The sequence below is a fragment of the Dendrobates tinctorius genome, unplaced genomic scaffold (assembly GCF_039654945.1).
Source record: "Dendrobates tinctorius isolate UK_male_01 unplaced genomic scaffold, ASM3965494v1 ptg000162l, whole genome shotgun sequence".
Classification (NCBI taxonomy): Eukaryota; Metazoa; Chordata; class Amphibia; order Anura; family Dendrobatidae; genus Dendrobates; species Dendrobates tinctorius.
Window position 1 is genome coordinate 13402510 of NW_027361829.1, and position 27184 is coordinate 13429693.

Sequence of the window (27184 nt, forward strand, 5' to 3'; positions counted from 1 at the left end):
CTTGTCCATCCTGTGCAAAGAACAAGGTACCACGGAGATCTCCGTCTGGCTTGTTGCTTCCGTTGCCTGTCCCTACGGTTCCTTGGGAGAACATCGCCATGGATTTCATCACCGACCTACCCTGCTCTGCGGGCTGCTCAGTCATTCTGGTGGTGGTGGATCGTTTTTCCAAGATGGCTCACTTCATCCCTCTGCCCGGTCTTCCCTCAGCGCCGGAGCTGGCCGAGATCTTCATTCATCAAGTCTTCAGGCTTCATGGACTACCTCGACGCATTGTGTCTGACCGAGGGGTTCAGTTTACCTCCAAGTTCTGGCGTTCGCTTTGTAAGCTTATGAACGTTTCCCTCGACTTCTCCTCGGCCTACCATCCACAGTCCAACGGACAAGTAGAGCGTACCAACCAGACGCTTACGGGATACTTACGCCACTTCTCTAACGCCCACCAGAACGATTGGGTCAGCTTACTCCCCTGGGCAGAGTTCGCTTATAACAACCATGCTGGTGAGTCTTCGGCCAAGTCTCCGTTTTTCATTGTTTTTGGCAGACATCCTGGTGTCCCTCTTCCGATAACCCCTGCCTCTGAGGTACCCGCGGCCAATGCCTTGTCCTCGGAATTTTCTAAGATTTGGGCTGAGACCAACACATCACTCAAGAGATCCGCTGATCAGATGAAGAACTATGCAGACAAAAAGAGGTTGGATTCTCCTCCGTATCGTGTTGGCGACAAGGTCTGGCTCTCCTCCAAATTCGTCCGACTAAAACTGCCCTCCTACAAGTTGGGTCCACGCTACATCGGTCCGTTTGAAATTCTGGGACGTATTAACGAAGTTGCCTACAAATTGAGGTTGCCTGCTTCGCTCCGGATCCCGAACACCTTTCACGTCTCTCTCCTGAAGCCTGTGGTGCTGAATCGTTTCCATTCCTCGCTTGATCTTGGTCCTCAGCCGGTGGGTGCCAACGACGTTTTTGAAGTGCAGGACATCCTCGCTGTGAAAAGGGTTAGAGGTAGGACTTTCTTTCTCGTTGATTGGAAGGGCTTTGGTCCTGAGGAGAGATCCTGGGAGCCTCGGGAGAATATTAATGCTCCCCGTATCCTCAAGAGGTTTCTTGTTAATCTCCGGGGGGGGCGGCTTAGGGGAGGGGGTACTGTTACACCGCTCCGCCATACTCACCCGGCCTCCGCTCCCACGCCGCAGTCGCCCTCCGCTCCCACGCCGCAGCCTCTCTCCACCCGACGGCCGCGGCGGTCACCTGAGACAGACCCGCGACCGATGCCTTCCCTGCATGCTATGCGCATGCGCCATAGGCCGCGGCCGCGCCTCCTTCCTGCTTCTTATGCTCCGACTGTGCCCTGACCCGGAAGCACATTTGGACCAATGGCTGACCAGACGGGGCCATATCAGGCCGCTTCCCCCTGAGGGAGGCGCCTGATCGTTGTGTTTCCTGACACTCTGGCCTCGCTCCATCGTGCACACTCTGCTCCTGCAGTTCCTGTCTCGGCTGCTCCTCACAGCAGCTTCTCAGTCCTGCTACCCGTGTTCCTGTCGTCCTACTCCAGTCCTGCCTTGTGTTTCTGCCGTCCTACTCCAGTCCTGCCTTCACTGTTCCTGCCGTCCTACTCCAGTCCTGCCTTCACTGTTCCTGCCGTCCTACTCCAGTTCCGCCTTGTGTTCCTGCCGTCCTACTCCAGTCCTGTCTTCTGTGCTCCTGCCGTCCTACTCCAGTCTCAGTTTTACTCCGGTCCATCCTGAGCCGCCCCTCTCGGTACCGGCTACCGTGGTACTCGAACCCCTGGGCCTGCTCCTAACGGTCCCTGTATAGGGGTCGGTTCCACCTGGCAGCTCGCCCGGGGTCCCTCGGTGCCACGGCCCAGAGGGTCCACTCTCGGAGCTCCTGCTCCTGACCACCCACGCTAACATTCCCCTTATATTTAATTGTAGGGACAACACTTTTCATCTTATGTTGTGAACATTTACTGTGCTCTAATGGATGCAATAATATTGGTAGAGACTGCTCTATAACTTAGGAACAATGCACTTTATTTATTGTAATAGCAGTTTTTCTCTGCCTTGCATAACTTTCACTTCTACCATTGAGTATTGCTCACTTATTCTATAGCGATTGTTCTGCAAGTATTTATATATGTATAGCAGGTTTACATTTAGGGACCTGAGGTAACTCAGCCCTACTCTTTGTACCTCCTCCCTTTGGAGGTCTTTCCCACCCTGTTTTTTTTCTGTTTTTACATTTATGTATTAATAAAAGGATACTATTTTATTTTAGATAGAATCTCTTTTGTGTCCTGTGGTATCATTCATAGCGTCAGGGACTGTTTGTGTTTATACTTCATTGGAAGTGTCTAGCATCCTATGTGTTGCATTTGGGACATAAGTGATTACTCACGTAATGGTGTATGACTTAGAAATAGAAGCCTACAACTTTTTTAACAGCTTTTTCTCACTTTGAGATCACAGAAATATTGACCGACCAAGTAACACTGTATATCTGAGAAATGGAAGCCTACAACATTTTTAAAAACTTTTGTTCACTTTTAGAAATCACAGAAATCTACTCCACATTACAGAATAGTGTATGGCTGAGAAATGTTACCCATGAAAATGTTTCAAATATTTTTGGGTGCGTTATATAACACAAAAAATAACCTCTAATCACGTAATACTTGATGGATCAAAATATATTCAATTTTTCCAGCACCCACAAAAAAATTACAGCTCTTTATTTACCAATGGACTGCATAGGCATAATCCCGGTCTGCAGACTGGATTCTGTCACTCTTCCTGCTCCTGCGCCTCTCTCTTGCCCCCAGGCTAAACGAAGATTGTATGTGCACCAATTGATTAGCGCTTAAAAGGGCTGTTAGCATGATGGCTCATCTTCAGCACCGGTATCTACACTACAGGTCTTTGATTCATTATACTGTACACACAGGCCTAGACAAGCTCACTCTCCCTCCAATATGAAGTGTCCCAGACCTGTACAATGGTGTCAGTGTGTTGAGCCGGGCGGCGTCTGTCCTTTTATCATCTCTGCTCATGTCAGATGGCCAGCCAATCACAGCAATGCCACTACCAAGATGGCTACGGCATTACCGTGACTCACAGGCAATCCTTGCATGCTTATTAGCTGCTCAACAGGTGTTAAAGATTCGGGGCGGGGATTTAAGTTTTAAATCGAGCACCGCAATTGTTCACTGAGTAACGAGCCCATCCAAGCACTGTGATACTCGCGTGAAAATATTAACATAGTAACATCTGGTTTCATTAAAAAATGCAAAAGCACTGCAAAGTTCTGTATGTCAGTTTTCTTGTACACATAAGTTAAGAACCAGTTCTATTCAGCACACAACCAGCTATGTAGTCTAAAAGAAGACAAAGGAATCTGCAACAAGGGATGGGCTCAACACAATAATGTATTAACCTTAAACCTGACATCTGATACATGCTTCTCAATCCGTGAACAGAATGTACCAGGATGTGGTGTTTCAATGAAAAACATACTTTAATAGTTGCCGAGGATCGAGCCACAAGAATGATTACCGTAGTTGGATAGGTGGGTCCCTGGCAGCTTCTCCTCACCCACTGTCCTGCATTGATCTGTCTTTGCCTACATGTGCGAATAGGCAGAAATCTGTCATTCACTGACAGAGGTGGGCAGCTATTAAGGCATATTTTTCTCTGGAATGCTTCAATGTTTCAAAGTCACACATGCCAGGCTGAGAATACAGCCAATGTCCAGTCCAGGCTGCCTAAGGATTGGGCAGCATGTAAAAGTTGACTGTGACAGGCCAAAGATTGCTAGGTATTTCACAGTGCATTGTGACTCCCCGGGGGTTCTGCAACCACGTCAAGGAAGTTACAAGAAGTCAAATTGCATCAGAGTTTTTGCGACTTGCTTGTTGCATAGGATGTACCCTCGGTGTCGCAACGCAACAGAATGCATTCGGTGCAATTTAGTAGCAACACCTAGCAAACTTTGGCTTAACATCGGGTGTCATGTCCGAAGTCTTTGTGTGGTGTCTGTAAGCTCTTACGAGCTGGGTCTTCATTATTTTTGCTTTAATTATTATATTATGTTTAACGTTGCTACTTATGGCTTGTATATGAACTGATGAATTGTAAAACGCTGCGGAATATGTTGGTGCCACATAAATAAAGATTATTATTAAGTGTTAAAAACTAAGATTTGTCATTTGAGAAATACAATATTCTGTATATTCAGCTCTTTTTCTCTACGTGTAGTAATTTTAATTTCCTGATAGAAATGGACCCATCAATAATGTTTAACAGCTCAATAGTGCAAAATGATAACTTACTGTCGCTTGCATTTCTCACTGGGTAGGACTGTGTATAGTTATTTACACACTCCAGGAGTGGCGGACTGATGGCTGCACAGTAATTTTCCACTGCTTTTATCTGTGATGGTCCTGGAGATGAATCAGTTCGAAATATAGCTTGGCAGTATTCTCGACAGTTAGTGTGCCGACCAGCATAACTACAGCACACAGAACCCACTGAAAAGTAAAAAAAAAAAACAATAATACACTTTTAATTCATCACTTTTATACCAAGTATCTAGATTAGTTACCGTAAATATGGAGAATACTATTATACCATGTTGTCCACAATAATCATTTTCTAACATATAGTACAGTATATTAAAGCTATGAAATTATTACAGAATCTTACATTAAAGTCACAAATAAAATGCTACACCAGAGTACAAAGGTCAAAAACAAGAAGCGCTGGGGAAAAAAGGTCTATACCCGTCACACCTACAGTGATTACCAAATTATTCACAATGGCACGTATTAATTTTTAATTTGGAGAAGTAAAAGGTTACAAATGTGTTTATTATACCTTTTCTTGAATTTGTTAAAGGGATGGTCCAAAGGCAAAGTAATGTTCCTCATAAATCTCTATTTGAAGCCATTATCCATACAATTTTCCACATACTTGCATTAAAAATTCCCTATCCTTACCTAGCTACACTATCTAACTGCGATTGTACTTTTTTCGCTACTTCCTTTTTGAGGATGCTTCATTTGAGAATCCAAGTGCATGCTGGGTTACTCAAACAAAGTGGTATCAGGGGGCATAGGCTGCGGTTACTGCCGCAGCCCGAGCCTTGAAACGGAGCGTCATAAGTGACACTTGTTTCAGGGGCCTATCCCTGTTCAGTATGCGATGTGCCCAATCACAGAGTGCTCTGTTCTTGGTTCACATCAGCAGTAGCGAGCATGCAACACAACATTGTTGGAATACCAGTGTACAGAGACCAGCGCCACCACTCACAAGTGATGTCACTGGTCTCTGCACGCCGATTATTCCGTTACCAGTTAATTACTAGGTTAGGGAATTTTTAATGCAATTATATTAGAAAACAGTTTGGATTATGGCATCAAACAAATAGGGATTTGGGAGGAAAATTACTTTATCTTCGAACCACCACGTTAACAAATTCACATCACGACTTGTGGGTGGCCCCACATAGAAATATATTGTTAGGGACGGCAGAACGCACCAAATATAAATAATAGGAGGTGCATTCGCCGCCCGGGGTCCACCGTGCGGTAGGTGTAAAGACCGCTGCTGGATAATGGCAAACTCGCTAGATGGCAAAGTAGAGCACTCGGGTTAACGTCACCCGAGGTAGTTAAGGCAGACTCTGTTTACGACACAGAGACACCCTAATATAAAAGAGAAAGTAACGCTGGACCTGTTAACTCCACAGGCCAGCCGGCGTGTGGCGTCGCAGCCGCGAACGCCAATAGATGCTGCTACTGCAGCGCGGTGGTAACTGTAGCCGATAAGCGACGGTGCCGGAGAGCCGGACACCGATGGACGCTAGTGTAAGGTGCGGTAAGCACAGTGGCGCCTAGCTTGCCACTACCTGGAACTGACTATGACCAACACTCTGTCACCATTCATAATATCAGAGGGAAGGGGGTTTCAAATAAGTCAGTCACCAGACACATGCATCCATCACCTTTCACACACAGCATAATAGTCTACACTAGCGCATGGCCGAGCCGCCATGCGGGCTTTTTATAGCCATGCGCTTCCGGGACCTTCCAGTACTCTGGGAAGGACCAATCAGATCCGACACAGGACCTGAGCATGTGACCCCTGCTCTCCACTGAGAGGTCATCTTGCGGGCATGCCCAGCAGCACAGCGAGAGGACTTAGCCTCTGGAGTGGTTCCCTGCAGAGCAGGTTGCGCTACCATTGCTGCACCAGAGGTGGCAGCAACATCCAGGCTCACAGAGCGAGTCTGAGCAGGACGCCTGGATCGCTGGGATTGCTGAGCAGGTCCCTGAGCGGTCGGAGAGGAATGGGAGACTGCTGGATCTATGGCTCTGGATTCCTGTTGTGCAATCCCAGGAACCTAACGCCTAACATGGGCCCCCCCCTCTGAGCCTCGCTGCACCCAAAGGCCACAATCAGGAGTGGAGCATGGATATTCTCTACCGGCTTCCAGGTCTGAGCCTCTGGTCCATGACCCTTCCAATCCACCAAATAAAATTTTTTGCCACGGACAATCCTGCATCCCACAATGGCGTTAACCTCGAACTCGTCAGACGACAAGTCTGATGACCCGGCAGATGACTCGGAGAACCGGGCCATATGAACTGGTTTGAAGAGGGACACATGGAAAACGTTCGAAATGGCTAAGCGTGGCGGAAGAGCCAGGCGGTAGACCACTGAGCTGATATGCTCGAGAACCTTAAAAGGTCCAATGTATAGCGGCGCGAACTTGGGGGACTCGACTCGCAGCTTGATATTTCAAGTAGAGAGCCACACCATGTCGCCGAGGGAGAAGCTTGGAGCGGGTCGCCGATGTGTGTCGGCGGACGCCCTCATCCTTTCTTTAGAGGCCCGGATAGCATCCTGAGTGCGATCCCAAATGTTGCGAGCTTCCACTGCCCAGTCTGCCACCCTGGAGTCAGCGGAGGACAATGGCATCGGGACAGGGACGCGTGGATGTTGGCCGTAGTTTAAAAGAAATGGCGTCTAACCAGTGGAATCAGCCACTGCATTATTCAGGGCAAACTCAGCCCATGGTAGCAAGGATGCCCAGTCATCCTGCCTGGCAGAGACAAAATGACGCAGGTACGTGACCAAGGTTTGGTTGGCTCTCTCAACCAAACCGTTCGTGTCAGGATGGTAAGCGGAGGACAGGTTTAGCTCGATGCTGAGTAGACTGCAGAGCTCCCTCCAAAACCGAGACGTGAACTGAGGACCTCGATCACTAACGATTTTGTCTGGCATGCCATGTAAATGGAATACGTGCTTTATGAATAGAGTGGCAAGACCACGAGCGGAAGGCAACCGTGCGAGTGGCACCAGATGCACCATTTTGGAAAAATGGTCAGTGACCACCCAGATGACCGTACTGCCGCCAGACTTGGGCAGGCCAACCACGAAGTCCATGCCAACCATCTCCCAAGGTCTATCCGCCACTGCCAGAGGATACAAAAGCCCCGCCGGCCTCTGTCTAGAGGGTCTGTTCCGTGCACACGAGACGCATGCTTGTACGTATTCCTTAACATCTCGAGCCATATGCAGCCACCAATATGACCTTGCCAGGAGTTCAGTGGTTCGCTTATTGCCAAAATGACCACCTACCCTGGAGTCATGTGCCCAAGCGAGAACCTCCGGCCGTAGCTGGGGAGGCACCAAGGTCTTGCCCGGTGGCACTGACTCGAGAGCAATTGGAGCCACGGTCGTAAAACTCTCCGGCGGGAGAATTAGCCGAGGCTCAGCCTCTCCTTCTTCCACAGAAACCACCGAGCGTGAGAGAGCATCCGCACGGACGTTCTTTTCCCCTGAGAGATAATGCAGGGTGAAGCGGAAGCGGGAAAAGAAGAGCGACCACCTAGCCTGACGAGAGTTCAAGCGCTGGGCCGTCTGTAAATAGACCAGATTTTTATGGTCCGTATATACCTGGAAGGGAAACCGAGCTCCCTCCAGGAGATGTCTCCACTCGGAAAAGGCCAACTTCATGGCTAGCAACTCCCTGTCACCGATGGAGTAATTCTTCTCCGCCGGTGAGAAGGTCTTTGAGAAGAAGAAGCAGGGATGCTTCCGACCTTGAGCATCCTTCTGGAAAAGGAATGCTCCAGCACCGACGGAAGAGGCATCAACCTCCAGAATAAATGGCTTATCTACATCGGGACGATGTAAGATGGGAGCTCCAGCAAAATGAGATTTTATAGACGTGAAGGCCTTGGAGACCTGTTCAGACCAAGCGTTGGGGTTAGCTCCTTTTTTAGTGAGAGCAACCAAAGGAGCCACCAGTGTGGAAAAGTGCGGTATAAACTGACGGTAATAATTTACGAACCCTAAAAAGCGCTGCACCGCTTTGAGTCAATGGGGTTCCTGCCAATCCATCACCGCCTGCAGTTTGGCAGGATCCATAGCCAACCCCTGGGCCAAGATTATATATCCCAGGAACGGCAAGGACTCCTGCTCAAACTGGCACTTCTCCAGCTTGGCAAAGAGAGAGTTCGCCCGCAGACGGGATCATCACGTGCCCACAATGGCGTAGCCCACTGTAATGCCCTGCCAGACAACAGTGAGACAATAAAGCCCACCTTAGCCCGCTCTGTAGGGAACCGTGCAGCCAGTAACTCAAGCTGAATAGAGCACTGGCTCACGAATCCCCTACAGGTGGCACTGTCACCCGAAAACTTGTCGGGAGCGGGAGGCGAGAAATTGTCGGCATAGGCAAACATGCGGGCACACGTGAGACAGCCTCTGCGACTGTCTGAGCAGCAGCTAGCGCAGCATTCGCGGCTGAGTTGGTGCTCTCAATAGCCGCCAACCTGCTCTCCAGCTGCCGAATGTAGCGCTGCAGCTGGAGCAGGTCTGCCATTACCAGCCAGACCCTGGCGCTAGTGTAATGTTAGGGAAGGCAGAACGCACCAAATATAAATAATAGGAGGTGCGTTCGCCGTCCGGGGTCCACCGTGTGGTAGGTGTAAAGACTGCTGCTGGATAATGGCAAACTCACTAGATGGCGAAGTAGAGCACTCGGCTTAACGTCACCCGAGGTAGTTAAGGCAGACTCTGTTTATGACACAGAGACGCCCTAATGTAAAAGAGAAAGGAACGCTGGACCTGTTAACTCCACAGGCCAGCCGGCGTGTGGCGTCGCAGCCGCGAACGCCAATAGATGCTGCTACTGCAGCGCGGTGGTAACTGTAGCCGATAAGCGACGGTGCCGGAGAGCCGGACACCGACGGACGCTAGTGTAAGGTGCGGTAAGCACAGTGGCGCCTAGCTTGCCACTACCTGGAACTGACTATAACCAACACTCTGTCACCATTCATAATATCAGAGGGAAGGGGCTTTCAAATAAGTCAGTCACCAGACACATGCATCCAGCACCTTTCACACACAGCATAATCATAGAATAGAATCATAGAATCGTAGAGTTGGAAGGGACCTCCTAGGAAATCTGGTCCAACCCCCTGCTCAAAGCAGGATTCGCTAAATCATCCCAGTCAGATGTCTGTCCAGCCTCTGTTTGAAGACTTCCATTGAAGGAGAACTCACCACTTCTCGTGGCAGCTTGTTCCACTCATTGATCACGCTAACTGTCAAAAAGTTTTTTCTAATATCTAATCTGTGTCTCCTCCCATTCAGTTTCATCCCATTGCTTCTAGTCTTTCCTTGTGCAAATGAGAATAAAGTTGATCCTTCTACAATGTGACAGCCCTTTAGATATTTGTAGACAGCTATTAAGTCTCCTCTCAGTCTTCTCTTTTGCAAACTAAACAATCCCAAATCCTGAAACCTTTCCTCATAAGACAGGGTTTGCAGTCCGGTCACCATTCTGGTTGCTCTTTTCTGAACTTGCTCCAGTTTGTTGATGTCTTTTTTAAAATGTGGTGCCCAAAACTGGACACAATATTCCAGATGAGGTCTGTCCAAAGAGGAGTAGAGGGAAATAATGACTTCACGTGATCTAGACTGTATGCTTCTGTTAATACATCCTAGAATTGCATTTGCCTTTTTTGCTGCTGCATCACACTGTTGACTCATATTCAGTCTGTGATCTATTAGTATACCCAAGGCTTTTTCACATGTGCTGTTGCTTAGGCCTATTCCTCCCATTCTGTATATGCTTTTTTCATTTTTATTGCCCAGATGTAGTACTTTGCATTTTTCCCTGTTAAAAACCATTCTGTTAGTTGCTGCCCACTTCTCCAGTTTGTTTAAATCTCTTTGAATCCTCTCTCTCTTCTCTAGTATTAGCTATCCCTCCTAGCTTTGTGTCATCAGCAAATTTAATCAGTTTACCCTCAATTCCTTCATCTAAATCGTTGATAAAGATGTTGAACAATACAGGGCCCAGGACAGAGCCCTGTGGTACCCCACTTGAGACATTCTTCCAACTGGATATGCAGCCATTTACGGCCACTCTTTGGGTCCGATCACTAAGCCTGTTATGAATCCACCTAACAGTTGCCTTGTCCATTCCATACTTAGTCATTTTTTCAATAAGGATTGTATGAGATACTTTGTCAAATGCTTTGCTGAAGTCAAGATATAATATATCTACAGCATTTCCTTGATCCACCCAATCAGTGATTCCGTCATAGAAGGAAATTAAGTTAGTCTGACATGCCTTATTAGTTACAAACCCATGATGACTCTGTTTAATCACTTCATTATTATCCAGGTACTGACATACATGTTGTTTAATAATTTGTTCAAAGATCTTTCCTGGTATACTGTAGAAGTCAGACTCACCGGCCTATAGTTGCCTGGGTCCACCTTCTTCCCCTTTTTGAAGATAGGAACAACATTTGCTCTTCTCCAGTCTTCTGGGACTTCTCCTGTTCTCCAAGAATTTTCAAAGATTATGGAGAGGGGTTCAAAAATTTCTTCTGCTATCTCCTTCAGTACTCTTGGGTGTAATTCATCTGGACCTGGAGACTTGAATTCATTTAGCTTATCTAAGTGTTTCCTTACTATTTTTCTGTTTATAGATATCCTGGATTCTTCTATTTCCTTAATAGGACAGTGAAGAACAGTTGATGTTACATTTCCTTTCTGAGAGAAAACAGATGCAAAATAGGAATTTAAAAGTTCGGCCTTCTCAACATCCTGTCTTACCATTTCATCATTTTCATCCTGTAAAAATCCTATAGCATCTTTGACTTTTCTTTTACTTTTGACATATCCCCAAAATCCTTTATTATTGCTTTTGACATCTCTTGCAAGCCTCAATTCATTGTCAGCTTTAGATAATCTGATTTGTGCCCTGCAGGTTCTGCAGACAGCATTATATTCTTTTTTAGATATGCCTCCCTCTTTCCATTTTATAAACAATTTTTTCTTCCTTTTTAGCATGTGCATAAGTTCTGTGTTCATCCATCCTGGCTTCCTTAAATGCTTCCTATTCTTCCCTCTTTTCGGAATTGTTAACAATTGTGCTTTGAGAATTTCATTTTTCAAGATTTCCCATCCTTCCTGGACATTTTTGTCTTTAAGGATATCCAGCCATTGGATCCCTCCAATTCTCTTTCTGAATCCCTTAAAATCTGCCTTTCTGAAATCTAATCTTGACGTCTGAGTCTTCACAGGTCTTCCTCCTCTAGTTATCCAAAATTCTAAAATAGCATGGTCGCTACCTCCTAGGGTCCCAGCCACTTTTACCTCCTCAACCATTTCCTCCCTGTTTATAAGGATTAGATCCAAGGTAAAAGTTCCCCTTGTTTTCTCCCCTACCTTTTGGAAGATAAAGTTGTCAGCAAGAGAGGATAAGAATTTCCTTGACCTGTTAGTTTTGCCTGAGAGAGATTCCCAACAAATGTCTGGATAGTTGAAATCTCCCATGACAACTATGTCATATTTTTTGGAGAACTTGGCCATTTGATGCATAAAGAGTTCATCCATATCTTCAGCTTGCACAGGCGGCCTGTAGTAAATGCCTACAATGGTGTCCTTTCCATTGTTCTGTCCTTGTATTCTTACCCAAACAGTTTCCACAGAACTCCCAGTCTCCGAAGCTTCAATCTCTGTGCAGATATACGCGTTTCTAACATACAATGCGACACCTCCTCCTCGTTTATCAAGTCTGTTTCTTGCAAATAAGTTATATCCTTCTAGTCTTGTATTCCAATCATGTGTATTGTCCCACCAAGTTTCAGTGATTTCAATGAAATCATATTTATTTTCCTTTGTTAGTAGTTCCAATTCTCCTTGTTTGTTGCCCATGCTTTGTGCATTAGTATAGAAACATTTTAGTTTGTGATTGGTTTCTCTTTCTCTAATATTTTTATTAATTAGATTCTTTTGTCTTTGTTCTTCCTTTCCACTTCTAATAGCAGAGTTCTCAATAGCATTTGTCAGGTGTATGGCTTTATCTGGTCTTTTGCTTCCCTTCCCATGTTGTTCTAGTTTAAATCTCTCCTTACAAGTGTAGCAAGGCGACTTCCAAATACATGTTTTCCAGTCTTCGTAAGGTGCACCCCATCTCTAGCAAGTAGTCCATCGTAAAGGTAATTCACTCCGTGATCCATAAATCCAAACCGTTGCTGACGGCACCATCGACGTAGCCAGTTGTTCACCTGCAGAATCTTATTCCACCTCCTTGTTCCATGGCCATCCACTGGGAGGATGGAAGAGAAGACCACCTGCGCTCCTAGTTCTTTCACTTTCTTGCCTAAGTCTTCAAAGTCTCTGCAGATGGTTTCCAGGTTGTTTCTTGCGGTGTCATTTGTCCCCACATGTAGTAGCAGGAATGGGTAGTCATCTGTAGGTCTACACTAGCGCATGGCCGAGCCACCATGCGGGCTTTTTATAGCCATGCGCTTCTGGGACCTTCCAGTACTCTGGGAAGGACCAATCAGATCCGACACAGGACCTGAGCATGTGACCCCTGCGCTCCACTGAGAGGTCATCTTGCGGGCATGCCCAGCAGCACGGCGAGAGGACTTAGCTTCTGGAGCGGTTCCCTGCAGAGCAGGTTGCGCTACCATTGCTGCACCAGAGGTGGCAGCAACATCCAGGCTCACAGAGCGAGTCTGAGCAGAATGCCTGGATCGCTGCGATTGCTGAGCAGGTACCTGACCGGTCGGAGAGGAATGGGAGACCGCTGGATGTACGGCTCTGGGTCCCTGTTGTGCAGTCCCAGGAACCCGACGCCTAACATGTATAATCATAAGCATCTTGCAATAGAGTATAATGAATTTTTTTTATTAAAAAAAATAGTTATTCCATGCCATGTATCTAGCAAATTGTTGAGCCTTGAACAAAGAAAAATAAGGAGGCTTGTTAGTGCTAACTTTTAATACCAACTTATAGTACAGTGATAGTCACTGACAGTTATAATATGGGTGTTAAGGTAAAAGGTGCTTCATGTTCCTGGGCAACCTACCTGGGGTATTGGAGATTTATATTTACTCTTACATAAACAAAGGCCGTCTGGCTGTGCCTGGCTTTGAAAGGAGGATGACATGACAGGGTTTTGGGTGGGAATAGAGTGAACAAGGGGATTAAGGATAGGAAGGATTAATGGAAAGGGGAGTTAATAAGGGTGATATCAGAGTGGGGTGGGCCACTGAAGGAAGGAGGGCTTTAAAAGGTTGTGAGGAGTCAGCTATTTCAGGTACAGCTCTGAGGAAAGCAATTTTCCTGCTATCCCTGTCTCTGGCTGTTTTTTCATATGATACAGTCCGAAAATTAGATGCTGCAGCAGCCTAGAAATACTGCCGGCGTCAGAGGTGCAGACTGGCTGCAGACCTCTGTCCAGAGCATGCTGCATGGGATAAGGGAGGGATATGCTCAGTCACCCCTTGAAGTATGCCAGCTGAGAAGGACAAGACATCCAGTGATTTAGAGTCCAGAAGAAAAGCATAAGGAGTCCCTCTCGGGAACCTCCAGGTTGGGTAATGGTGTAGGTACGTGTGCCGACTGAGGGGTGGTCCCTTTTTCGCCGCAGACAGACTACAGACAGAAACCGATGTGAGTTCAACAGGTCCTCTTTATTGGCCATCCTCCCGACGACCACAGCAACACGACAGCTTCCGTACACACAGGCCCGGGTACCTTGCACCTCCTTCTCTCTCCTACAGTGACGTCCCTCGCGGTTCTATCGCTGTGGCTGCCCTAGGCCTACCACCACAGCACTTCGCCTGTCCGAGCCCGTCTGTTTGGTACCCCCGGGCTTCCTCTGTCCTGCGGCTCTCCTGTCAGGGCCACCCCCCTGACTGTCTCTCCTTCCAGTCCCTTTCGGAGCGCTTCCTCTTTTAGTCTCTTCCTCCTTCAGTCTTCCCCTCCGCTGAACTCTTCCTCCTGGACTGGCTTCCTTCTGGAACTCTGGCTCCCTTTTTATTCCCCTCCCTGTGAATTCCCCTCTTGAGTCCCTGTAACTCCGCCCACCTTCACTTTGCAGTTTCTTTAGCTTTAGCTGCTGTTAAGTCCTTTTTCTACTTTCTTCTGTCTCCCTCTAGTGGCCAAACCTCAGTCCTGCACTGTCTCCTACTCCTGCTTTTCTTTGTCTCCCCCTAGTGGCCAAAACCCGATCCTGCACCATCTCTTCCTAATTCTAGCTGTTTCCCCATATATATACACCAGTCCATGTCAAGTACACATCTTACATTCACTTTCCTACTTCAGACAGGTCCATAGGTCAGTCCACTTCCCTACAATGGGCTTGCCACCTCCAGTTGTTACCGACCTCAGAGGAAAGCAGGGAGGAAGGAGCAGGCTTCCAACACATTAGTGATGTCACAAAAGTTGTCCAGACTAGAAACGGTGGGCTCCCCGGGCACCCAGGGACTTGCCCAGTGAAGTGTTCACATTGGTGAGTGTAGGATGGACAAGAAGTAGGGGGTCACAGCCCATTGACTCTCAGTGCCAAGAGAAAAGCAGGCAACTTTTGCCTGTCCCCAATACTTAAAGTACGGCTAAGCAAGCACTGAGTCCCTTTCCTGTGAAAGGGGGTGCTGCTAGAGAAAGATGAAGTCCTCTTTCTGAATCATGTGATGGACATCGGCATCAGAATCCTGGACACACAGTTGTTGGGGAAACAGCATCCAGGCAGATAGGTTGAGTATTATCATATTTTTCTTGTAGGTATCTACTACCTGTTCCTGAAAATAGTGGGCTAGGGGTTTTTTTGCTGCATGGATGCAATTGGAGAGGCTTAGGCTGGTTTCACATTTGCGTTTTTTAGCGCTGGAAAAAAACGCATACGTGCGCATGCGATTTTTCCCCTATATTTAACATGGGTGCGCATACCTGCGCACTTGTAAGCGCATGTATGCGATTTTCATGCGCTGCGTTTTTTTGGGGTGTGCGTTGGTATTTTCCAGACGCTGCATGTTGCATTTTTTGGCCCTTGAAAAAATCGCATGCGCACGTATGCGCACGTTTTGCGCTAAAAATGGCCATTATAGCCTATGGATGCGCATACGTGCGCACTGGCATGCGCAGGTATGCGCTTTTTTAGCGCAGCGTTTTTTGGGTGGTGTCCACTTTTTATCCTAGTTAGAATCTTCTAAAGTCCAAAAAAAAAAGGCTATATAAAGGAGGTGCCTGCCAAAACTCTGCCACTACTACACTAGACAGATTGAAGAGCAGACATTCAACCAAGAACCCATTATATCAGCGAAGAATGTGAGTATATTACATTATATGCCTGTCCTTTTAAATTATGTATGTACTAATGATTTTTATTATTTTTACATGCAGTATGTCTTCAGAATCGGAGTATTCCCCATCGCGGCAGGAATTGGCGCAAGCAGACCGTGAGGTGATTATTTTCGTGCATCTGGTAAGTATATCTGCTGCTTCTCCAAATCTCTTACGTTTTTTTCAACTTTCAGACATCGTCATCATCATCTGCGGACGGGAATAGTGAGGGCGAACAGCAGGAGCAGCGAAGCCAAGTCCCGGTGGTGATACGTAATGTAAGTATCAAATGATTTGTAATGTTTTTTTTTTTTTTTTATCTTCTATTTTTACTCTTTTTTTTTTTTCTTTTTTTGTAACTTTTTAGTCAATTTAAATTTGATTATTCTAATGAATGTGTTTTGTCTAGGTTCCACAACGGGATGAAGACGTCTACCTGGATAATGAGCAGCTCATCAGCCTGGTCCAGGAGCGTTCGCCGTTGTGGGACAGCCGTGACCGGCTGTACAAGGACAATGTGGTGACACGGCGGCTATGGAATGAGGTGGCCGCAGCGTTGATGGATGGCTGGGACAGCGCCACAGCATCCGCCAAAAAGGCGTTTAGTGAGTATTTCCCTGCTCTGTATTGTGCCGCAGTGACTGTTGTCCTTGACGGCACTGTTGGGTTTCGTGCTAGGCGTATTCTAGCAGGAAACCCAACAGTGTCATCGTGGTCTACAGTGACTGCTTTGAGTATTGTATTGCTACATTGTGCCGCAGTGACTGTTGTCCTTGACGGCACTGTTGGGTTTCGTGCTAGGCGTATTCTAGCAGGAAACCCAACAGTGTCATCGTGGTCTACAGTGACTGCTTTGAGTATTGTATTGCTACATTGTGCCGCAGTGACTGTTGTCCTTGACGGCACTGTTGGGTTTCGTGCTAGGCGTATTCTAGCAGGAAACCCAACAGTGTCATCGGGGTCTACAGTGACTGCTTTGAGTATTGTATTGCTACATTGTGCCGCAGTGACTGTTGTCCTTGACGGCACTGTTGGGTTTCGTCCTAGGCGTATTCTAGCAGGAAACCCAACAGTGTCATCGGGGTCTACAGTGACTGCTTTGAGTATTGTATTGCTACATTGTGCCGCAGTGACTGTTGTCCTTGACGGCACTGTTGGGTTTCGTGCTAGGCGTATTCTAGCAGGAAACCCAACAGTGTCATCGTGGTCTACAGTGACTGCTTTGAGTATTGTATTGCTACATTGTGCCGCAGTGACTGTTGTCCTTGACGGCACTGTTGGGTTTCGTGCTAGGCGTATTCTAGCAGGAAACCCAACAGTGTCATCGTGGTCTACAGTGACTGCTTTGAGTATTGTATTGCTACATTGTGCCGCAGTGACTGTTGTCCTTGACGGCACTGTTGGGTTTCGTGCTAGGCGTATTCTAGCAGGAAACCCAACAGTGTCATCGTGGTCTACAGTGACTGCTTTGAGTATTGTATTGCTACATTGTGCCGCAGTGACTGTTGTCCTTGACGGCACTGTTGGGTTTCGTGCTAGGCGTATTCTAGCAGGAAACCCAACAGTGTCATCGTGGTCTACAGTGACTGCTTTGAGTATTGTATTGCTACATTGTGCCGCAGTGACTGTTGTCCTTGACGGCACTGTTGGGTTTCGTGCTAGGCGTATTCTAGCAGGAAACCCAACAGTGTCATCGTGGTCTACAGTGACTGCTTTGAGTATTGTATTGCTACATTGTGCCGCAGTGACTGTTGTCCTTGACGGCACTGTTGGGTTTCGTGCTAGGTGTATTCTAGCAGGAAACCCAACAGTGTCATCGGGGTGTACAGTGACTGCTTTGAGTATTGTATTGCTAAATTGTGAAGCAGTGACTGTTGTACTTGACGGCACTGTTTTTTTTTATCAACAGTGGACAAAGTCCGAACACGTTGGCGTTCGATCAAGGACCGCTTCAACAGTGATGTTCGTGCTGAGGGCCAGGTTCGCAGTGGATCTGCGTCAAGGACCAGAACTAGATACCGTCACTATCACGCGTTGCAGTTCCTAAGACCGGTCCTTGCCACAAGATCGTAAGTATTATACATTTTGGGTTTTTATTTCTATTAATCTGTGTTTTTCTAATCCACAGCTGATGCTTCTTGTAAAGGCATGGTAGTAATGATTTTCCTTTCTTCCACAGCACCTGGAGCAGCACCCTGCAACCTGGCCCTGGAGCGGTCCTTCGTCGGACGTCCTCTGACCCGTCCCAGCCATCCGACAGCCAGGAAGCACCTTGCAGGTCCCACACACACACAGCTGGTGACCAGGAAGCTGGGCCATCAGGTGTTCCCCTGTCCCAGGTCTCTGCCACTGGTTATGCGGGCACTACCCGCCAGCGGCAGAGGGCCTTGGACAGGAATGTCTTGCCCGAGTTTATGCATTTGAGCGAGACATTTAATTCCAGCCTCAAGTCACTGTCCGACAGAGTTGAAAGCGGTTTTGCACTGATGGAACGTGGTTTTAACCACTTTGAACACCGCTTCAATTCTGTAGAACAGCGCCTTGACCGTCTGGAGGCCGACCTCAACAGACCAGCACACCATTTTTTTAGTAAGATTGAAAAGGGCATGGCGGAACACCTTAGTCCTGATCAACAGCTGAATGTTTTCAATGCTTTCTTGCAGGCTATGCAGCATAATCGGTACGGTCAGCAGTCAGTGGTGTCCTTTCCACCTGTGCCACCATTGACTCGCTTCACCTCACTACCGACTTGTGCTGCATACCACTGCACGGACACCTCTCTTCAAAGGCTGGACACCCACCGTTACACCACCACAAGTCTGAGTGCAGCTGGTCACTTCACCGACACCACCATGGCAAGCGCTGCTCCTGTCTGGAGCACCACCGCCAATCCCATGCATGCGTGGAGCTCAGCCACCACTAGGCAAACATGGAACAGCCCTGCCGCTACAACAACATGTAGTAGCCCTGCCACCACCACTCTGCAAACCTGGGCCATCACTGCCGCCACCAGTCCTCCTGCAAGGACGAGCACTGACCAAGAAGAGCAGCATCAGCCACCTCAGCAGCAGCAGCCAACTCAGCAGCCGCCACCTCAGCAGCAGCAGCCACCTCAGCAGCAGCCGCCACCTCAGCAGCAGCAGCAACCACCTCAGCAGCAGCCGCCACCTCAGCAGCAGCAGCAACCACCTCAGCAGCAGCAACCACCTCAGCAGCAGCTGCCACCTCAGCAGCAGCCGCCACCTCAGCAGCAGCCGCAACCTCAGCAGCAGCAGCCGCCACCTCAGCAGCAGCAGCCATACCAGCAGACGGGGGACCTACATTCCATATTTGCCCCTACTTCAAGGCGAAATCAATCAAGGCGGGCATTGGGCCAAAGTCGGTCCAGGCACACAAGCCTACGGCGACATGCCATTACAACTAATGTAACTGAACAGATTTCCTCTCCTACAAGTGTTCCAAGTTTAATTCCCTTAACTGGACTACCTTCCCCCACAAGTTTTGTTGCCCCTTCCCCTCAAACACCGTCTTCAACTGCAAGTGTTGCATATTCCCTGCACACCCCCAAATTGAAACCATCTGCCCCCAAACGCCGTAAAAAATAATTTTTAAATTTTTTTTTTGTGATAAAAAATAAATTTACATTTGTGGTTCACCATTAATAAGTTTCATTAATGTTGTTTGCGCCGCTCACACACACTGATGGGTAAATACATGTTAAAAACCAACCCAAGGGCTAGTATAGTCATATGTGAAATAACATGGACTAGTATAGTCATTCAAAGGCCTAGTGTAATAACTCTAGTTTTACCAAATAGAATCTGGTTTCATGAAAAACAAATTGTTGAAACTTGTCTAAAAAATAAAGTTTCTTTCTAGTTTCACCACTTTGTTTTTGGTGAAACAAGATGCTAGTTGTTTAAAATGCTAGTTGTTAAAAATCGAGTTATTACAGTAGGCCTTGGTATGACTATACTAGGCCGTGGTATTTCACATATACTACTAGCCCCAAGGCCTAGTATACTCATATTTGAAATACCACGGCCTAGTATAGTCATTCCAAGGCCTAGTGTAATAACTCTAGTTTTACAAAATAGAATCTGGTTTCATGAAAAACAAACTGTTGAAACTTGTCTAAAAAATAAGTTTCTTTCTAGTTTCACCAGTTTGTTTTTGGTGAAACAAGATGCTAGTTGTTAAAAATCGAGTTATTACAGTAGGCCTTGGTATGACTATACTAGGCCGTGGTATTTCACATATACTACTAGCCCCAAGGCCTAGTATACTCATATTTGAAATACCACGGCCTAGTATAGTCATTCCAAGGCCTAGTGTAATAACTCTAGTTTTACAAAATAGAATCTGGTTTCATGAAAAACAAACTGTTGAAACTTGTCTAAAAAATAAGTTTCTTTCTAGTTTCACCAGTTTGTTTTTGGTGAAACAAGATGCTAGTTGTTAAAAATCGAGTTATTACAGTAGGCCTTGGTATGACTATACTAGGCCGTGGTATTTCACATATTACTATACTACTAGCCCCAAGGCCTAGTATACTCATATTTGAAATACCACGGCCTAGTATAGTCATTCCAAGGCCTAGTGTAATAACTCTAGTTTTACAAAATAGAATCTGGTTTCATGAAAAACAAACTGTTGAAACTTGTCTAAAAAATAAGTTTCTTTCTAGTTTCACCAGTTTGTTTTTGGTGAAACAAGATGCTAGTTGTTAAAAATCGAGTTATTACAGTAGGCCTTGGTATGACTATACTAGGCCGTGGTATTTCACATATTACTATACTACTAGCCCCAAGGCCTAGTATACTCATATTTGAAATACCACGGCCTAGTATAGTCATTCAAAGGCCTAGTGTAATAACTTTTAATGGAGCAGATTACATTCATCCACTCAATGCTGACTTGTATTCCCCATGGACTTTCATTGGGGTTGGGTTTTGAGTGTTGTGTTTTGAGAAAATCACATACTTTGTTTTAAACTATTTGCACAATTTTATCTTGAAAAAAAATGGTTTCCTGATTCATGGCCTGCAGCTTTGCTCATTCCAATATATTTAACGCAGACTAGCAATGCTGCATTTTAACTCGTATGTGTATTTACCTGCCCAGGTGTGTGAACATAACAAAATTCAGTTATACATGGGAAGTTTTTTAATTAATCGGAGTTTAAAAAATATAGTGCACTCAGTAATGGTATCAAATAAGGATTTTTATTACCATAAACAACAACATTACACCATTTCATCTTGCCAGTGCACCCGTCCTACATCAGAAATAAAGTAGGCCGCAAATTTGTCCCTCATTTGGCCAACTTCAACGGATGACCTGAGAGTGTGCTGAGTGAATTCAGGCAATGGGTTAGGAGCATCATCGTCCAGTTCAAAGGTCGGGTGCTCTTTAGCCATCACAAAGTTATGTAGAACCACACAGGCCTTCACCACCTCATCGACTGTTTCAAGTTTAAGATTAATGGCCGTGCCCAGAATTCGCCATCTGGAAACAAGAATCCCAAAAGCACACTCGACAGTTCTTCTGGCCCTGGTCAGCCTGTAATTAAAAATTTTTTTGGTGTGGTCCAAGTCCCGGCTGGAGTAGGGTTTCAGTAAGTTTCCGCACATTTGAAAAGCCTCATCGCCAACCATTACAAAGGGCAGTGGCGGAGCTTCGGTGTGAGGAAGAGGCCGTGGCATAGGGAAATTAAATTGGTTGCCATACAACCTCCGGCCCATGTCTGAGTTTTTAAAAGCCTGCGAGTCATTACCACGGCCAAATGCTCCAATGTCCACTGCTACAAACATACATCCGGCATCCGCAATTGCAATGAGTACTATTGAAAAGTACTTTTTGTAATTATAGTACTCAGATCCCGTTCTTTGGGGTTTGATGATCCGTATGTGTTTCCCATCAACAGCTCCCAAACAGTTGGGAAAATTGCATACTGTCCAGAATTTGTCAGCAATTTCCATCCACTTTTCAGCGGTGGGCAGGGGCATAAATTCTGGGCAAAGAACATTCCAGAGAGCCCGGCAGGTGTCAGCAACAATTCCAGACAAGGTAGAGATTCCAATACGGTACTGGAAGTGTAGTGAGGATAGGGTTTCTCCAGTCGCCAGGAATCTGTGAACAGACAAAGAAGTAAAATTAATATTTATGTATATTATTTTTAAAAACTATAAAAAAAATATTAGTACATTCACGAAAACTAATTACCCAAGGTTTTGAATACTAAATTTACAAAAAAAAACATCAGACCACACCCCTTTGTTTTTAAAACATACCGTAATGTCACCAGTAGCCGTTCCTCAGGAGGAATCGCACGACGGAGCTGTGTGTCCTGTCTCCGGATGGATTGTTGGACACGAGCAAGCAAATCCATGAAACTTTCGTGGGACATCCGGATATAATCAGTAAATTTCTCCGGGTTTGCACGTAGCTCGCTGTAGAGGGTGTGGTATGCCCCACGGCTCTCCCGGAGTTCAACAATCGGATGTATCCACAAACGCCGCCGTCTTCGCTGCCTCTCTCTCTTCCTTTGTTCATGGCAAGCAACTGCATACGCCTGAGCCATCGCGATGTCCAAATCCAAGTTGAAGTGAAAACTCTTCCAGCGCAGATCCATGGTCACGAGAAGAATCAAGCAAATGTGAAGAATACTGTAGACAGGGTGTATATATATTAACATACCACACCCACAATGAAGTCCCATTGGTCTTGTGTGTTGTTGAATGGTTGTTTTTTCTTTTTTGTGGGGTTTTTCCAAAATCTGTAAAAAAACGCAAACGCACAAAAAACACATACAAACGCGCAAAAACGCTGCGTTTTTTTCCTGCATGCGCATTAAAATGCTGGAAAAAAACGCAGCGTTTGTATGCATTTGTATGCGTTTTTTTAATGCGTTTTTTTGCGGGAAAAACGCGCTGCAAAAAAAAGCAAGTGTGAAACTAGCCTTACAGTGTAAATGAAGTCATGGGGTGGTTGTGCTATGAAGAACAATTGTCGTAAAGATATCATCTTATGACTAAAGGTGACTTCTCAGAATAAGTTGGGTCAAGGTGCTGCCCAGTTCTTTCCAGGGAACATCGAAGGATCAGGATTATCAGGGCATTTTGTAGGCATGCCAAAAGGACTGTGCTTCCTATTTAATTAATGGGCTTGTAAGTTTGGAGCCAACTGCAAATTTAAGCACGAATGCTCCCCTGGTGGAGGGGATTACAGCACATCAAAATGATTTCAGAGAGTGAAACAAAAAGGGGGTAATAGTGCTGAAAAAAGGAGTGACATTGGTTCAACTGGCAGAGATGGAACACTTTCTAAATAGATACCCAGATATGGTGGCGGTGGTTTTGTTAGATAATGGTTTTCAATAGGGTTTTAGGATTCCCATTCATCGATGGTGAAGTTAAGATGTCAACAAAACTTACAGTTGGGTGTTACAAATTCCTGAAGTAGTTTCAGAGAAATGAAATAAGGAGGCATTATTGGGTCGAATAGTGGGGCAGTCGAGTGAATTCAGTCATTTGGAAGAGGGGCTCTATTGACAAAAATGGATATTGAGGTGGCATTCAGGATGTTACCAGTACATCAAGGTAGTATGCACTTGTTGAGTTGTTTCTGGGAAGGGGGTTTCATAGTTGATATGCATCTCCCAATGGAGTGTTCATTATCTTGTGCATATTTCAAAATGTTTAGCACCTTTTAGGAGTGTGTAGTGAAAAATGTTTCTAGTGTCCAGTCTTTTATTCACTACCTGGATGATTTTGTGTGTGTAGGTCTAGCTAATTCTTTTGAGTGTTCACCGTTGTTACATACTATGGAAGGATTAAACAGAAACAGAACAAATTTGTACAAAATCAATAGGGGTCATGCACAAAAATAGATAGAGATTATATAGAAAAAAATGATGCAAAAAAAGACCACATAGAAAGAACGTAATAATATAAAATGCAAAATTTTTATTACGGATAATATATAAAACAGAAATGAAAAACAGCTAAAAAAGTTGGTGGAGCACGTTACAACAAAGGGGAGTAGAGAAAGGTATAATCTCCTATGAGATTGCTATATTACAAATTGCCCCAAAAATAATATAAAGACTACAATCAGCTTAATCATAGTATAGTGCAAATATCATAGTAGTACCTTAGATAAAATATATAGTACAGATTATAAGCTATATATATTTACAGATGCATACACCAGTTATATATAATGTCAAAGGAATAGGTCCACATCAGTGTGTTAGTATAGTCTAAACAAGTAGTAAGGTGCTGGGGTGCATAAGTCAGATAACTGATCAGGCTTATGAACACATTAAGTTCTGGCAGATAAAGTAAAGTGCATGTGCAATGGGCACAAAGTAAGGTCAGAATATCATTTTTACCTGATATAGGAACGTGCTGCCAGGTCCTCTATGCGCGTTTCGGCGCTTGCCTTCTTACGGGGGGAATAGGGAACCTGGCAGCACATTCCTATCACCTCCTAGGAGATTATGCCTTTGGAAGTGATCTCTACTCCCCTTTTTTGTAACGTGCGCCACCACCTGATTCAGCTGTTTTTCTTTTCTGTTTTAATACATTATCCTTAATACAATTTTGCATTTTATATTATTACGTTCTTTCTATATTGTCTTTTTTTGCATTTTTTTACGGTATATGATCCATGCTATGGAAGGAGTAGTCTGGAAGTCTGGCTACTGAGGCTGCAAAAATGGGGTTAGGTGATGACTGATTGGAAGTTGGTAGATTTAGGTCTTATGTGTGACCTACCTGAGTGTAATTTTTGTTTGTTTTTTTTATTAAAAAAAAAAATTATTAGAGAAATTAATTTACTGTAAGTACTGTTATTGATGGCCGTCAGCTTGTCTGGATCATGGGCCATTCTTTTGTATTTTGGGCGACATTGAGAGCAGCGGTTTGGCTAGTTTGGTGGCAGCTGGGCATAGCAAGGGAGGGAGCCATACTCTGGTGGATTGCTTAATGGGGCATGGTGTGGAGTCAATTTCTCCTGGAATTACATTGTTTTGCAAATCTAAATCGTTCCCCGATATACTGGTGATTCACATCGGGGGTAACGATTTGGGGCAAGGCTGTTTCATGAGTTGATAATCTACATCAAATTTGATCTATTAAGGTTATAAGCAATGTTGCTGAGAGTAACCATAGTTTAGTTGGACATTACTCCAAGAAAGTTGTGGTGCGGGGTCTCAATCTGTGGATATATTTTACCTATCGTAAGTCTGAAGCTTCGAGGACTGCCTTCCATTTTTCCCAAAGCGGTTTGTTTTGCTATGTATGATGTTTGCTTATTAAAAGGCTGCTGTGGCCAATTGAATACAATTCTGTGTGTAATCTGATAATTTCTAAGACAGGGGTAAGATATAGGTTACATCACACATGGCTTGCCAATAGCCTTTGTCATGATTCTGACAATTTTATTTTTCCAAATATTAGTAAGTCTTTGTAATTAATTTAGGGGTGGGCATACAGTCAAACAAAGGCCCAAGTGGTAAGGAGGTCTGATTCCACCTCCAAAGCAGTAAGCAGCAGATTTCACAGACACATAAATGGGTGCATTGTGTGGAGCTATTGGAATGCAGAGTCCACCTACTGTTTTTGCACAGGGGACCCTCTTGGGACTATGTCCGCCCCTGGATTAATAATTATGTACCATAAATTATTTAGTAAAACCCTATATATTTCATGGCAGAATCCAATTAGTTAATAAAAAACAGTGCAACAATATTTTTATTGTACTTTAAATAAGTAGCAAAAATAGTAAATTGCAAAACAGGATAAAAGAACAATTACCATATTTTTCGGACTATAAGACGCACTTTTTCCCCTCAAAATTTTTGGGGAAAATGGGGGTGCGTCTTATAATCTGAATATACTTACAAATACTGTGGTGGCAGCAGGAGTTGAGCAGTTCTGCGGCGGTCTCGGTCCGTCGCTGCAAGGTGATTATCACACTCCCTTCCCCGGCTGGTGCAGCAAGTGTGGCAGGTTCGGTGGTGGTGCTCTGTGGTGCGGGGGGGCTCCGCCAGAATTTTGTGAAAGCCCGGAGGCCCCGCACATTCATTGCTGCAATGTGACGGACTCCGGGAAAATGGTCACCGGGCTCGGGACGAGATCTCGTTGCCGAGATCTCAATCTGAGCATGCGCCATCCCCCGCTGGCCATTTTCCTGGAGGCCACTGCATCGCAGCAATGGATGAGCGGGGCCTCCAGGCATTCAGAAGATGCCGGTGGAGTCCCCAGCACTACAGAGCACCACTTCCAAACCTTCCGCACCAGCCTGGGATGGGATTTCCCAGAAGCCACCACATCGCAGCAATGGATATGCAGGGCCTTCAGGCTTTCACAAGATGCTGGCGGAGCCCTGAGCATCACCACCGAACCTGCCACACCAGCCTGGGATGGGATTTCCCGGAGGCCACTGCATCTGCCGTACCAGCCTGGGATGGGAGTCATATCGCTGGACCACCGAACACCCCCTGTGACACCGCTCAACCAGTGCTGCTGATCCCCCCGGGTAAGCTGAATTTGGACTGTAAGACAGACCTCCATTTAACACATTAATTTTGTTTCACTATTTTCTTTCTGAAAATTTGGGGTGCACTTTATGGTACAGTGAGTCTTATAGTCTGATAAATATTGTAACATACAGGACCCACTACAGTTACCTGTAAATATATATAATACTTACTTTCATTCCTACTGACACAGCTAATTAGTGCATTCTAAAAAGAAAAGGAGAAACATTAGTGCTTTTAAATATTTCCTATACTCAAGTTAGGCCCTGTTCACCCCAGTGTTGTGTTTTGTTTCATGTAGCGGGTTTGATAGCAAAAATAGAACATACTGCCATAATTCGTGGCATTCTAGACACAGAAATCCTGTCCATTATGCTGTATGCTAACGGAAGCTTTTAGGATTTGCTAAGTATGTTTGTCACTTAAAAAGACATAGATCCATTTACACATGAAAATTACTGTTGAGTGAAAAGTGTTTGCCCCCTTCTGGATTTCCTATTCTTTTGCATGTTTGTCACACTTAAATGTTTCAGATCACAAAACAAATTTAAATATTAGACAAAGATAATATAAGTAAACACAAAATGCAGTTTTTAAATGAAGGTCTTTATTATTAAAACAAACTCCATAATTTATTTCTTCTTAATGCGATGATGCACCATATGTGGTCAACACCTTCTGCTTGGGCACATGGCAGGGCTAGGAAAGGCAAGAGCACTATTTGCCTGGAATAGATATAATGTTAGTAACAGATGGCAGCCACTAGGCCAAGAGACGCAGCAATTACTGTTATGTAGTTTCTCATTGTCGTCAGTTTACGAAGTGCCATCTTTTTTATTTTACACCTTGCTATGCTCAACTTGTATAGTTAATAAATACCTTGTTTTACTGTACCACTGAATCTTTCCTCTCTGTGCCGCTTCATTCCTGCACCTGTTTACGCTAGTCTTATTCTTACAAGCCACTGTCT

At 45.4% G+C, this 27184-nt stretch overlaps 1 protein-coding gene across 2 annotated transcripts in view; it reads right to left on the reverse strand.

Moving 5' to 3' along the window:
* Positions 1–27184, reverse strand: part of RECK (reversion inducing cysteine rich protein with kazal motifs) — a 675429-nt gene that overhangs the window by 374023 nt on the left and 274222 nt on the right. For both annotated transcript variants that reach the window (XM_073549858.1, XM_073549859.1), the window contains exons 7-8: positions 26388–26421; positions 4334–4531 (exon numbers count right to left, since the gene is read on the reverse strand). In XM_073549858.1, coding sequence (XP_073405959.1) covers positions 4334–4531; positions 26388–26421 — 232 coding nt within the window. The remainder of the gene's footprint in view (positions 1–4333; positions 4532–26387; positions 26422–27184) is intronic.